Source organism: Triturus cristatus, chromosome 12 (assembly GCF_964204655.1).
Source record: "Triturus cristatus chromosome 12, aTriCri1.1, whole genome shotgun sequence".
NCBI classification, from domain to species: Eukaryota; Metazoa; Chordata; class Amphibia; order Caudata; family Salamandridae; genus Triturus; species Triturus cristatus.
The window spans coordinates 534,124,418-534,137,654 of record NC_140595.1 but is presented as its reverse complement, the minus strand read 5'-3'; the positions used below and the strand labels follow the sequence as shown (position 1 = coordinate 534,137,654).

At 42.3% G+C, this 13,237-nt stretch overlaps 1 protein-coding gene across 1 annotated transcript in view; it reads right to left on the bottom strand.

Moving 5' to 3' along the window:
* Positions 1 to 12,805, bottom strand: part of LOC146776211 (uncharacterized) — a 90,648-nt gene extending 77,843 nt beyond the window's left edge. Inside the window, exons 1-2 of the mRNA XM_085637106.1 lie at positions 12,760 to 12,805; positions 4,258 to 4,824 (exon numbers count right to left, since the gene is read on the bottom strand). Of these exons, the coding sequence (XP_085493232.1) occupies positions 4,258 to 4,824 (567 nt within the window). The 5' untranslated portion in view covers positions 12,760 to 12,805. The remainder of the gene's footprint in view (positions 1 to 4,257; positions 4,825 to 12,759) is intronic.
* Between the last annotated feature and the right edge of the window lie 432 nt (positions 12,806 to 13,237).

Here is a 13,237-nt window from a genome sequence, read left to right as displayed (position 1 = left end):
TATAATAGAAGGATGTAGAGTACGAAACGTCAGGGTAAGTCAAGAATACAAAAAATCAGAGGTGAAGATGGGTACGGCTCATGTGGATTTAGGCAATTCATGGCGCCTCCTTGTAGAACCCAGAAAAAAACTAAGCCTCTGTAACCAGTTTACAAAGGCATGTAAATATGCAAATGGTCTGTAAAGACCTGTGAAAAACTGTGCGCCGGAGATAAGACTCCAGACACTGCCCAGCCCCCAGCAGCTCGAGTTGCACTGCAGCACCCGGGCTGAAACACAGGACAGGGGAAGAGGGGGGGGGGGCTGAAGCCCTTGGGCTTGGGCAGAAGTGTGACTGGGAAGGCGCGACCCCCTTTGCATCGCTCCATGGCCCCCCTGGGGGTCGCGCCCCACAGTTTGAAGACCCCTGGTGTAGTCTCATATGGTAGCCAGTAGCTCTAGATGTACAATTCCATACTCCCATCATGCCTTCGAGCTCTAAGGGTATAGTCTTCTGCACTGACCTCTACTTTTAAGTGTACAATTTCATACCATCTCTAAAAGTACAGTCTTTTATAGTGGCCTCTAGCTCCCGGAGTACAGTTGTATTCAGAATGTCTGTAGCCAGTAGACTAGAACCTCATATGATGACATCTAGCTCTAAGAGCAGAACCTTATACCACAACCTTTTTCCTCTGTAAGTACAGATTAGAAGCTAAGAATAATTCCTCTTACCATAGCCTACGGCTTCATATGTACACTCACAGGCCAGGGTCTTTAACTCTATGACTACAGCCCCATACTGTGGCCTCCATCTGTTAGAGTACAGTCCTGCGTAATGAACTTGATGGTGTTGATGGGGATCCATCTGAAGATTCTGTGGAGAATGTGGAGGGTGTGGAAACATGGGCAAGCAACTGTGTTGTCTTATTGGTTCATTGTTAATTGGATGTTGAGGGTGATGCCGAGGTTGCGTGCGGGTGTGTCAGTGTGGGTGTTGGTCCGAATTCTGCTGTGTTCTTCCTGAAGAGCACTACTTCTGTTTTGTCAGAGCTGAGCTTGAGGCAGGTGCCTCTCATCTGTTTGGTTACATCTGTCATGGTGCTGCGGAAGTCGGTTTTGGCAATCATAGGGTCTTCGGTGAGTGAGAGGATGAGTTGAGTGTTTTCGGCGTCGGAGAATATGTTGAGGCCAAGGGATCTGACGATGTCTGCAAGGGAGGTCATGTACATGTTAAATAGGGTAGGGCTGAGGGATGCTCCTTGGTGTACTCTGCAGGTGATGTCCTTGGGTGCAGAGGAGAATGGACTCAGTTGGATGATCTGTGTGCATCCAGATACGAAGGAAGTGATCCATTTGAGGGTTTTCAGCTGTATGCCGGTGGTGTGGAGTCTATTGATGAGGGTGTGGTGGGTGGCGGTGTCAAATGCAGCGGTCGAGGAGGATCAGGGTCACAGTTTCTCAGCAGTCGAGGAGATATCTGATGACGTCTATGGAGGTGATCAGCGCAGTCTCAGTGCTGTTGTTGGTGTGGAATCCTGATTGTGAGGCATCAAGGAGTTGGTTGAGTTCCAAGAATTTGGTGAGCTGTTGGTTGATGACTTTCTCGAGTACTTTGGCCGGGAAGGGGAGCACAGAGATTGGTAGGTAGTTTTTGAGGTCACTGGGGTTTGCCAATGGCTTTTTAAGGAGGGGTCTAACCTCTGTGTGCTTTTATCATTCTGGAAATGTTGCTGTGGTGATGGAGGTGTTGAGGGTGCTGTTGAGCTCCGGGGTGATAAGGTCGGCTATGGTGGCCACACTGTGGCCTCCAGCACAAAGAGTAGAGTACCATACTTACGGCCTCTAGATCTAAGAGTAGAGTCCCATACTGCGGCCTTTAGCTCTAAGAGCACAGCCCCATACTGTGGCTGCTAGCTCTAAGAGTACGCTCCTATACTGTGTCCTCCAGCTCTAAGAGAACAGCCCCATACCGTTGTCTCTAATGCTAAGAGAACAGTCCCATACTGTGGCCTCAAGCTCTAAGAGTGCAGTCCCAAACTGTGGCCTCTAGAGCTAATAGTACAGTCCTAAACTGTGGCCTCTGGCTCTAAGAGTACAGTCCCATACTGTGGCCTCTATCTTTAAAAGTATAGTCCCATATTGTGTCCTCCAGCACTAAGAGCACAATCCATACTGTGGCCTCTAGGTCTAAGAGTACAGTCATAAACTCTGGCCTGTGGCCTTCAGCTCAAAGAGTACAATGTCTTTCGGCAGCCTTAGCTCTATTATTACAGAACCATACTGTGGCCTCTAGCACTAAGAGCAGAGCCTCATACTGTGGCCTCTAGCTCTAACAATACACTCTTATACTGTGTCCTCTAGCTCTAAGAGTACAGTCCCAGTCTGTGGTCTCTAGCTTTAAGAGTTCAGTCCCATACTGTGTCCTCTAGTTCTAAGAACACAATGTTGTTTGCAGCCTCTAGCTCTAATAGTATAGTGTCATGCAGAATACCAGAGCTCAGGAGGACACTTTTATACTGCAGCCTATAGCTCTACATGTACCTCCTCCTATCACTGTCACTGACCTGCTGAAAAATGCCTTTAGTTCTGGATAGTTTCCCTTTAAGATTCCCATCAACCATTATGGAACTCTCAACTTGACAACGGGTAGTGGTGTAGCTGGGCCATGGCAGGGGTGAGTTCTACCTGCAGTGAATTCCCACTGACAGAGCACACAGCTCTTGCAGGTTAAGCTTATTTGCATCTAGGTTTGCTACATGCAAATAAATCATGATCCATAACTATAATGGCCCTGTGATCTTTCTCAATATTACAAAGCAGAAAGAGTGCAAAAATGTAAAAAACTGCTCTTAACTGGTCTAACCTGAGCACATTCAACAGAGACCCGGTAGGGCGTAAGGGGATCCAGACCACACTGTACACTCTGCTTCCCTTTGATTGTCACCATGAAGCAGACCACAAAATATAAGACATTTGCTTCATATTATCAACCTGAAATGACTAACTGCACCTGAAATGCATTTTATGTTTATGGTCCAAACCTGAACTGCTTACCCTAATAGTGACTGCGTTTCATCATAATTGCCAAGATCTAATTATTGACCCATCTTTTTTAATCAAGCCCCCTTGCTTTGAAGTGTCTTTGGCCGGGGTCTTAGTCATTATTTATAGTGAGACATACTTCATATCAATGCAACTCTTTCTGGGTGACTTAAAAATGATCTCCAAAATGGTGTGTACAATCCCTGTCCACACTTCAAGTTGCACAATCCATGCAACTTGAACGCACATCCAGCACGTTTTTATATTGCTTGCATTGGTTAAACTTCTCACAACGCATCAGCACTCTAAGGGTGTGAATACTTTTGAGCAATAGCCTGCATTGATTGCACAAATTGACGGGTCATGGGAAAGCCGGTTCTGTTTATACGCTTCTTGTTTTTTATCATGTTTGAATATACTTGTTATCTGTTTTTTGTAGAGTTCCCCTGACGAAGGGAGTTCCCGAAATGCATTTGGAGCTCGGCATCGGACACACAACAATGACTATTATATTGTTATATAATACAATGTGAAGATTGTAACATGACCATTACATGAGATCCATCAGAAATGTCGATGATTAATTGTTCTCTTATATGCTATTATTTAAGATAGTTTTTGTGCACTACAGGAAATAAAATAAATCTCAACAAATTATAATTTGAAATAAGTTGTTTACATTATCGATAAACCTTAGGGGTATGGGTTGAGGAACTTGAAGTGTGGACAGGGTTTGTACACACAATTTTTGGAGTTTGTTATGCTAACAAGGGCTGGTCAGGTTTCAAGGTAGCACACAACACAAATACATTGTTCACATTCAGACAGCCTTATCATATAGAGTACTAAGGTGTGCAGGCTATTCTCTACTGATAGAAGTGAATTAAAAATAATGCCACTTTTGCAATATTGATCACATCAGGAAATAGTAGAGAAATTATCACTCTATGAAAGGTTAACAATAAGGAGTACCCCAGGAAATCAGGCTGTGTTAACAACAGTAACATTAGTCCTATGTGGGCACTAGTGCCTTGCCGATAGGCCAATCCCCATCTTAATTCTTTCATCCTCAAAATCCCATGTCATCCTTCTTTCACTAGCATAACCTTCAAGAGTTTTGGCTCCCAGCGTCAGAGAATTGAAACTTTTTGTTTCAGGTGCTCCCAAGCTAGGTTTGTGCTCTACAAATGCCAACACATACATACATAAATAATACACCTCACCTGGAGACACTGGGCTGACCTCTTCCACGTCTGGGAATGCTAGTGTTGTAGGATTGAATATGAACCAGTACTGTGGTGTATAATTTAGCAGTCTGCACAATATTTCTCCATTGAGACATTTTTCTTCTATTAAGGGGAATGTCAAAGCAGGGCTGGTGGATAGGGTCAGCAGGGCATAAGGGATGAAACTCAGGTTCCTCACTGTTTTTAGGTCATATTCCGGACTGCTCTCCTCTTCCTTCTTCAAGTTACAGCTTGTGTCACCGGCAGGGAGGAGCCGTTTAGGGTACCGCACGGGTAGGTGTGGCTGAGCAAGTCTTCTTGTCGTCGAAGAAGCTTTGGTCTTTTTCTTGTGCTTCCTACTTTCAGCCAAAGGCTCACAAAAAGGCTTGAACTCAGACTTGCTACTTTTAATCTCGACCACTGCAGCTGCCCAACTGTGTTGTTGTATTTCTGCCCTCAAAATGTGGAAGAGTGTAGCAGGCACCTTCGTCAAACACATATGATTCTTCTCTGACTTATGTATTTTTTGCTGGCTGTTCTTGAAGTGATCAAGAGAAGACAACACCTCTGACATCTGTATCAAAAAAGAGGTGAGGGACCATTAATTGAGTTATGCAAAATCATTATTTGATGTTCTCTTCATAGAGACAACACAGACACCTAACACAAACTGAGAGCCAGCACTTACTAGGTCTGCAAAAACTGTAACAAATATAAAACAATGATGCTACAAACTCAGGATTAGAGGTTGACCCAAAGGGAATAACCTATGTCGCAGGGACCTCAATTTTGAGTAGACAAGATTTATTCATAAAGCGGTGTAACTCTCAACTAATACATAACGGCTAGAACAGCATGTGGAGAAGTGTGGCTCAATGGTTAGAGCGGCAGACCTCGATGCAGAGCACTGGTCCGGGACCAGGGTTCGATTCCCGTCGTGGCAGGGTCTCGTGCTATAAATTCCGCGGGCCAGATATTCTCACCTCAGTGCCTATTCTAATCATGGGTCCCATGCTGCAACTCTGGGCAATAGCTTGCTTAATCTCCACAACGGCCCCAACAGTGCTGGGATGCCTGGCTTCACCCTGGGAATGCCCAGGAGTGGACATTTCACAGGGAAAAAGCCAGGAAGGGTTCCCTAGCGGTATGAGTACAGCACCGGGAAACCCCAAACTGGGGTAGCTGTGCGCTATATAAGTACAAGCACATTTACAGCATGACTAGACATCTTAATAGCCTACTTAACAGCTGGCTTAATAACTCTTGATCTCTGGTTTCACTATTATACTCCACTGTCAGGTTGTCCAAGCATTAAATTACCTTGTATGATGACACCACTGGGACCTCTTGCCTATTTTCTGATACATGCTGGTGGAAGTTACAATCTTATATTTGCATCTCAATTACAAATGCATGTTTGCATATTTACTAATATAAAGCTATGCAACTCCCAATTATTGCATACTGGTAAGAACAGTATGACTAGACATCTAAATAGCCTACTTAATAACCTGCTTAATCACTTTGATCTCCGGTTTCACTATTATATTCCAATGTCAGTTTGTCCAGGCATTAAGCTACCTTTTACGATGAGACAACTGGGACCTCTTGGGTATATTCTGATATATGGCTAGGTGGATTAAGTTATAGTCTTATGTTTGCATCTCAGTTACAAATGTATGTTTGTATCTTTACAAAGTTAATAATTACAGCTTATGATATCACCAATTGCTGTACTGATGCATTGATACCCGGTTTATCTATCCTACTTTCACTCATTTCTACCACTGCCCACTCTCTGTTTTTAAGCCAGCTTGGTACCGCCTTAGGTTACTCAGCAATATGTTACATTTTCTGACACTACTTAAATGATTTATATACCCCTTTTTAGGTCGAGCATTCGATACCTCTTGTATATACTTCAGTATACACTTATATGTGCATGTACTTTGTGGACTCTGGGGATCAGCCCTAGGACTTGTCTGCTTCTGTTTAAGGACTTTTTTTGTGTTCAACTGCCTCTATTTAACTGTCTTGATGGAAAACGACCAGTAGAGGTCAGTAAAATACCAGAATTGTTTTCTGCTTGTTCAACTGCCACTATTTAACTGTCTTGATAGAAAATGACCAGTAGAGGTCAGTAAAATACCAGAATTGCTTCCTACTGAGGGACTTTCTTTTTTTTATTTTTCTGGTAACTGTCTCTATTTAACTTTCATGATAGAAAACGACCATCAGAGGTCAGTAAAATACCAGGATCCCTTTAGCATTCTCTAGATTCCATGTGCTGCATAGCTAAATACATGAAAAGGTCCCAAAGGCGAGACTGATTGCACATGCTTGTTTCAAACTTATTCTCTCTCTTTCTTTCTACTCATATACCTCTTTCCTTTCTAATCTTTATTTCACCTTCCTACTCCCTACCCTATGCCGTCCTCTCATTCCCCTTAGACCACCCAACCCCTCCTTCATTTTTCTTCCACACCCTCCCCCAATCCCCTTACCACCTACCCCAACCCACCCCCTTCTCCCTGGAATGGCACTTGGGTCCACTCTAAAACAACTCATACTGACCCCTCATGCATAACCTAAAGATTCTCTCCCTTAATGTTAAGGACTTAAATCACCCAATAAAAAGGCAGCCAATTCTAGATTACACACATAAACTCAAGGGTGATGTAATACTCGTACAAGAGACAAAAGCAGCCGTAAAAGAAGCTACCTTACTGAAGAAAGCTTGGGTGCATGATCTCTTCTGTGCCCCAGTACTCAACAAAAAAGGCCTAATCACTGTCATTTCCATCTCCTCAAGACTCACCATTATCTCATCTGAAGCTGACCTAGAAGGCAGACGGCTTATCACTAAATTGCACAAAGATAATAATGAAATTGTTATAGTGAACATCTACACCCCCGTTAGTGATACCCCAAGCTTCTGGACCAACTTTAGCAAAAAGCTATCAACCCTACCTGCCCAATGCAGACTCATTATGGGTGGTGACTTCAACCTCCCATGGTAGGGCACATTACACAGAAACTCTGCTTGTCCTTTTAGACCCAATAAGTCCCACAAACAAATGCTAAACCTTTGTAAAACAAATACATTAAATGATGTTTGGAGACTATGTAACACTACAGGCAAGCATTACTCATTCTTCTTCTACCCCCATAACTCATTCTACAACTACATGTCGCAGCTACTTCTAACCCCACCATTGACCCAATCTTGGTATCCGATCATGCCTGCATTTCCCTACTCCATGACATCTCTTGCACCACGTCTACAACCAAAACATGGAGGATGAATGATCTCCAATCAGAAGACCCCATTTTTAAAAGCCAATCAAAAAAGAAATTGAACAATACATAGAATTCAAAAAAAATATTTGGTATCTAATCCATAAATAATGTGGGATGTGCTGAAGGCCACAATCTGAGGCCATATAATTAAAATAATGGCTAAGAAGAACAAGCAAGTTAATAAGGCATTAGACCAATTGGAACTTCAAATAAAATCACTAGAAAAATCACTTAAACTCTCTAGAGACAAATGACAACTAAACGAACTGACCAAACTAAAGAATGAGATTAACAAAATCCTAAGTAACAAAGCCCACCTTTTAATTCAAAGAAACAAAGGCATCAAAAACTGCGGCCAAAACAAGGTGGGTAAAATACTAGCCTCCTTTTTAAAGTAAAACTACCGTAAACTTAGGATAACCTCCATAACAAATGCACAATGCATATCTTCCAACAAAGAGAAAGACATTCTAACCAGTTTTAAGTAGGGGTGGGTGGAATTTGCGTAGTCGCGCTACGCAAAGTTCAGCGAAACGGTTGAAAATCTCCGCGAACATGCAGAAATTCCGCGAACACGCGGAATTGCTTGTTCGCGATGCTTTTTTCCTGTCCGCGATCGCTGTTTGCTTGCTCGGGGGGGGGGAAATATCTCACGAACACGCATTTTGAGACCGCGAACAAGCAAAAATTTCTGCAAAGCTGCGGAACGCACAATTTTGGGCAATTTCGCCTTCTCCGCGGAACGCAAAATTACCCAAATTCCGCAAGCGGAACGGAATTTACTGCCCAGGCCTAGTTTTAAAGACTTCTATTGTAAACTCAATTAATAAAGTAATTACTCTTCATATGAGTCTTGCTTAGACCATTTGAAAGGTATTAACATAAAAAAATAGATGAGGATGTCAAACTTTGCTTAGAAACCCCAATTTCTCACAACGAAATCCTGCCCGCAATCAAAAAACTTAAACCTAGGAAAGCCCTAGGTCTAGACGGCTTCCCACCCTACTTCTACCAAACATGCATATCCTCTTTAGTCTCCCCTCTAGAGGACCTTTATACCCACTTCTCCTCCTCTGGCGCCATTAAAGGGACTTCAACAGAAGCAACAATAATATTCATTCCCAAGGAAGGGAAGACCCATCCAACCCTAAAAACTACCGGCCTATATCCCTAATAAACTCTGATTGCAAAATATTAACTAAAATCCTTGTACTAAGATTAGAAACCATACTGAACTCAATAAAATTATACATTCCTCCCAAACCAGCTTCATCAAAGGTAAATTTACCGTGGACAACCCTCAGAATATTCAGCTATGTGACAGAGAAAGCTCATGACCTTGACCAACCTGCTTGTGCAATAGCTTTAGACGCAGAGAAGGCTTTTGACATGACACCCTCATTGCCTTCAACTTAAGTCGTTCCTTTATCAAAATTATCCTCGCCTAGTATAGAGAACCAAAACCAGAATAAACATCAACGGTGGCCTATCCAAAACATTCAACCTCCAACAAGGTACCAGACAAGGCTGCCCCTCTCCCCACTTACTTTTCTCCTAACACTGAAAACACGTCAGACGGAAATTAGAGAAGGCACCTCCATTCCAGGCATCCCCTTCAAAGCAGGAATGCAGAAAGTGACAGCCTATGCCGCGACATTCTCCTGTTTGATCTTCTAAGCAGATATTGCCCTACTCAACATCATATACACTATAACACTATAAACAAATACGTCCAGACCTCAGAACACTCTCTCAATAAAGACAAAACCAAGGTTCTACCTCTTAATATACACTGTAACAGCGGCATTATAAAAGACCACACACTCAAGTGGGCCCCGACAAAATAAAATATCTAGGCCTATGGTTTGCCCAAAACCTAAAAGAATCCATAGATTACAATGAGAAAATTATCCCATCCAAAATCAAAAACATCGCTGACAATTGGTCTTCTAGATACATCACTTGGCGGGGACAGACTGAGTCGGTCAAAATGATGATCACCCCACCCATTAACTTCCTAATCAGCATGTCACCAATCAACCTTTCAGATTCCTTCTTTAGCAAAATAGACAAAATTGTCACTCAATTCATATGACATTCCAAAAAAGACAGACTTGTCTTAAAGAAACTAAAACTGCGTACATCACTGGGTGGCCTAAACTTGCCACATTACAGGAGATACAAGCATGCATTCCTAACTAAACAAGTTAATCTCTGGTTCCCTCCCTCGACCACCACTTCCCCCTCATAGCTCAAGATTGAAAAGCCACAAGTGGAATCCCTTTCTCTTATCTCTCTTATCACTACTAAAAAATAATAGCGAAACACACTACAGGCATACTTGTATGTTCATCATATGCTCTCCATAAAATTGACAACAAAGTTCTAAATAAAATGTGATATTCCACGCTGGCCTCGCTACTGCACAACGAACATTTGAAAATAGTTGGTAAAATGTTACTCTTTGAGAACTGGGCACGTAAGGGCATACCATACATAGGAGACCTGGGTTCCCCCGCAATCCTATACACTTCTCTCAAATCAAAGCTAAGTTTGACTTAAATGACCTAGATTTTTATCAATTGAAAAAAATTAGAGTCATTTTTGCTCCCGGCATAAAACCTCAATGATTGCTGACCTGCCTACTAGGCTTCACTCATACTCCAAAGGGGGAAATTAGCCTCTAACCTTTACTCCCTACTATAACCTACCAGCTCAGCACTAACAAAACCAGTACAAAACCCATGGGAAGCACTCTTTTATGACACTAACAACCCTACAGCCACTCCATTGAACTGGCCCAACATCTGGGCGAACTTTACATATAACAAAATCACACCTGCCCCTGGGTGGAAGATATGACTCACTGGAGCTCAGCTAAACTATTTAAACTGGACATCCGTAAATCTGACACATGCTGGAGCTGCGAGAAAGGACTAGGAGACCTTGCACACGTGCTTCTAGATTGCACCTACTCTAAAAACCTCTGGCATGAAACAAGTAAAACCATATCACAAATTCTGAAACTGTCATGGACACCAACTCTAGCCTCTATTTCCCTAGGTATCCTTAGCTCTGGCATGCAATATAAGTTAAGTAAAGAAGACCACCTTGTTTGGGATATTCTGGGATCAATCGGTCTCAAAGTCATCCTTTCCAAATGGAAAGATTTCTCAAAAGTAAGCCCACACACCTGGTAGAAATGGGTACAATTCACCAGAGGCACAGACAACTTCTTGAACACACTTCTAAAAAGTAACTCAAGGAAACAAACCTGGTCCAAGTTAGACACTTTTGTTCAAAATACAGACCTATAGGTCATGCCAAACCTCCCTCCCCCTTGCCCCCTACCCACTCCATACCCATACCCCTCATGCCTCCCTGTCACTGCACCAAACATAAACATCCCTTTCCGCACCTCCCACACCTATCCTCTCCCTGCCTGGCCTATCATCTCTCTATACTCCCATATTTCACTTTCTCTTCTTTCTACGATAAACCATACGATCAGCAGGGGTAACCTTCTTCGTATAGCCACCATCTAGTCAGTTCCTTGTAATATTCTGTATACACTTCAGTAAAAACCCACATCGCCACAATATACTGAATACAAATATACACACCATACACAGTACAAGCTGCTCCTTCCCACCGCATGCTATAATACTGACATGAATTACCCGATATATTACCCTTAAGTGAGCTTGTTTTTCATTCCTCTGTATATCTTTACTGTATCTGTACTTTACTCATGTAAAACCCCAATAAAACCTATCTTGAGCTGAAAGAAGAGCTCTGAGATAAACACTGTGGATAACAATGGTGGTTGTGATCATCCTCATTACTGTTAGACCCAATTTGACTTAATCAACTTCCATTTGAACATCCTGGCCTCAGTGCAGAGTTGCTGCCTGTCACTGTCCGTGAAAGGATTACCCAGGAGTATATTTGCTACAGTGGACAAAGCAAGTAGAACCGTCCCATTATGAGGTATAAGCCTCTGGCCTACACTATATGTGCATTATCATCATGAAGTGACTCAAGTACCCTATTTTGGTATTCCTGATGCAATATCAAATGCATAAATGAATGATTCTGTGCCTCAGCATGTGATTGCTCTCATAGTTAGGTTGTTAGGGGATGATGGGAGAGTTGTAATTATTTCTATGTAAGTGTAATCATTGAGTCTTTAAACAGCTCATGGTCATAGGAGACTTGAGTGAAACAAGCAGTGGCTGACCTTTTAATCAAAATTTGGATTCTCAATAAGGACCATTTTAAGGTGCTAAATTTTGAAGAATATCCCATAAAAACATCTGGAGTTGAGTGCTCTTTGCTGAAAAACGTTTGGATTAATTTCATATATAACTTAAAGCGAACGGTCTCTTCCAATAAGGCACTATGGCACCCCCACTGGTAAAAAAAAGAGAAGCTGATGACTAAATAGATAGACAGCTCTCTGCCAAAAGGAGACCCAGCCATCTCGAATAGGAGTTGGCTGGGTGTAGTTCCTCGACTGAGGCTCATCCTGTGCACTTACCAGAAGCAAACTGTGTTGAACCCAACTTCATGTGGCAAATATTGAACCACCATAAATATAGTGAGAAAAAGATGGAACTACTACATGGAAATGAAACAAATATGTCCACAAAGCAATACATAAAGAAAATCAGACACCAGCCTCCAACAGACTCGAACTACAATTGGCAGTGCAGGCTCCAGGGCTAATGAACAACAAGCAATACAGCCCGGAGGACAAGGCAAGAAGGAGACACAAAGGGTGAGTGAGGCAAGAGCTGCCACATGTATGTTCTCAACAAGATAGCAGAAGTGACATCAAGCGTGCCTTTCCCTCACCCCCGTTCACTCCCAATAACATCCATCTTAGGGTTCTCCCTTGCTCCATTTTTTGTCATTTGATCGATTCCTATTTGCTGATGACATGCTAGGCTAAGGGCAATGAGTAAAACCTACCCAAAGTAAACAGTGTCCATAGAGCCCGGATTAATTTCTATTTCTGTCATTTTGTCAAGGGTTGTTCCAGGAGTAGCAAAGGGTAATCCGAAGGAAGAATCTCATTCTCCTTAATCAACTTAATCCACGCCGGCCCAGCACGAGTTTATGAAGAAAGGGCAAAATCGAAATTTGGTTCAAACAAAAAAGTTATCATTCTAAAGTAGATGGCTGCCGCAAAAAAATGTCTTATTACCTTATAGCTCGAATTTGCTGCCACCTCATTCTTCAAAGAAGGTTGATGTTCACAAGGGCTCAGCATTGTGCAGCATTATAATTCCTGGCTGAAGAAACAAAGTTGTGTTAATAGGAATCATTTATCCCGTGGAGAAGTGCAGAAGAGAGGATCATAAAGTGGGAAAGTATTTCCTTTCCATTTAAGGAATGAAAGTTGAAAGTAGTCCAGTTCATGATTTTTACTGAAACTGTATTGAATTGTTTTCATGCTTTGCAAAACACCTATTGTTCTGGTCACTTACTGTAAATTTAGCAGGGGCAAATGAACTATTAACACTCTAAGCAATTGTCAAGCATAGGTGTACAGAAACTGGTGTAAGAAGATACTAAAGGTTCAATGGCATATAAGAAGGACAAAAGCTGCAGTTGATTGAAGGTATCTTTAGTTCCTCAAGTAAAATCTATCATAAAAGCCCCGCCGGCATTGAAAAACCAGA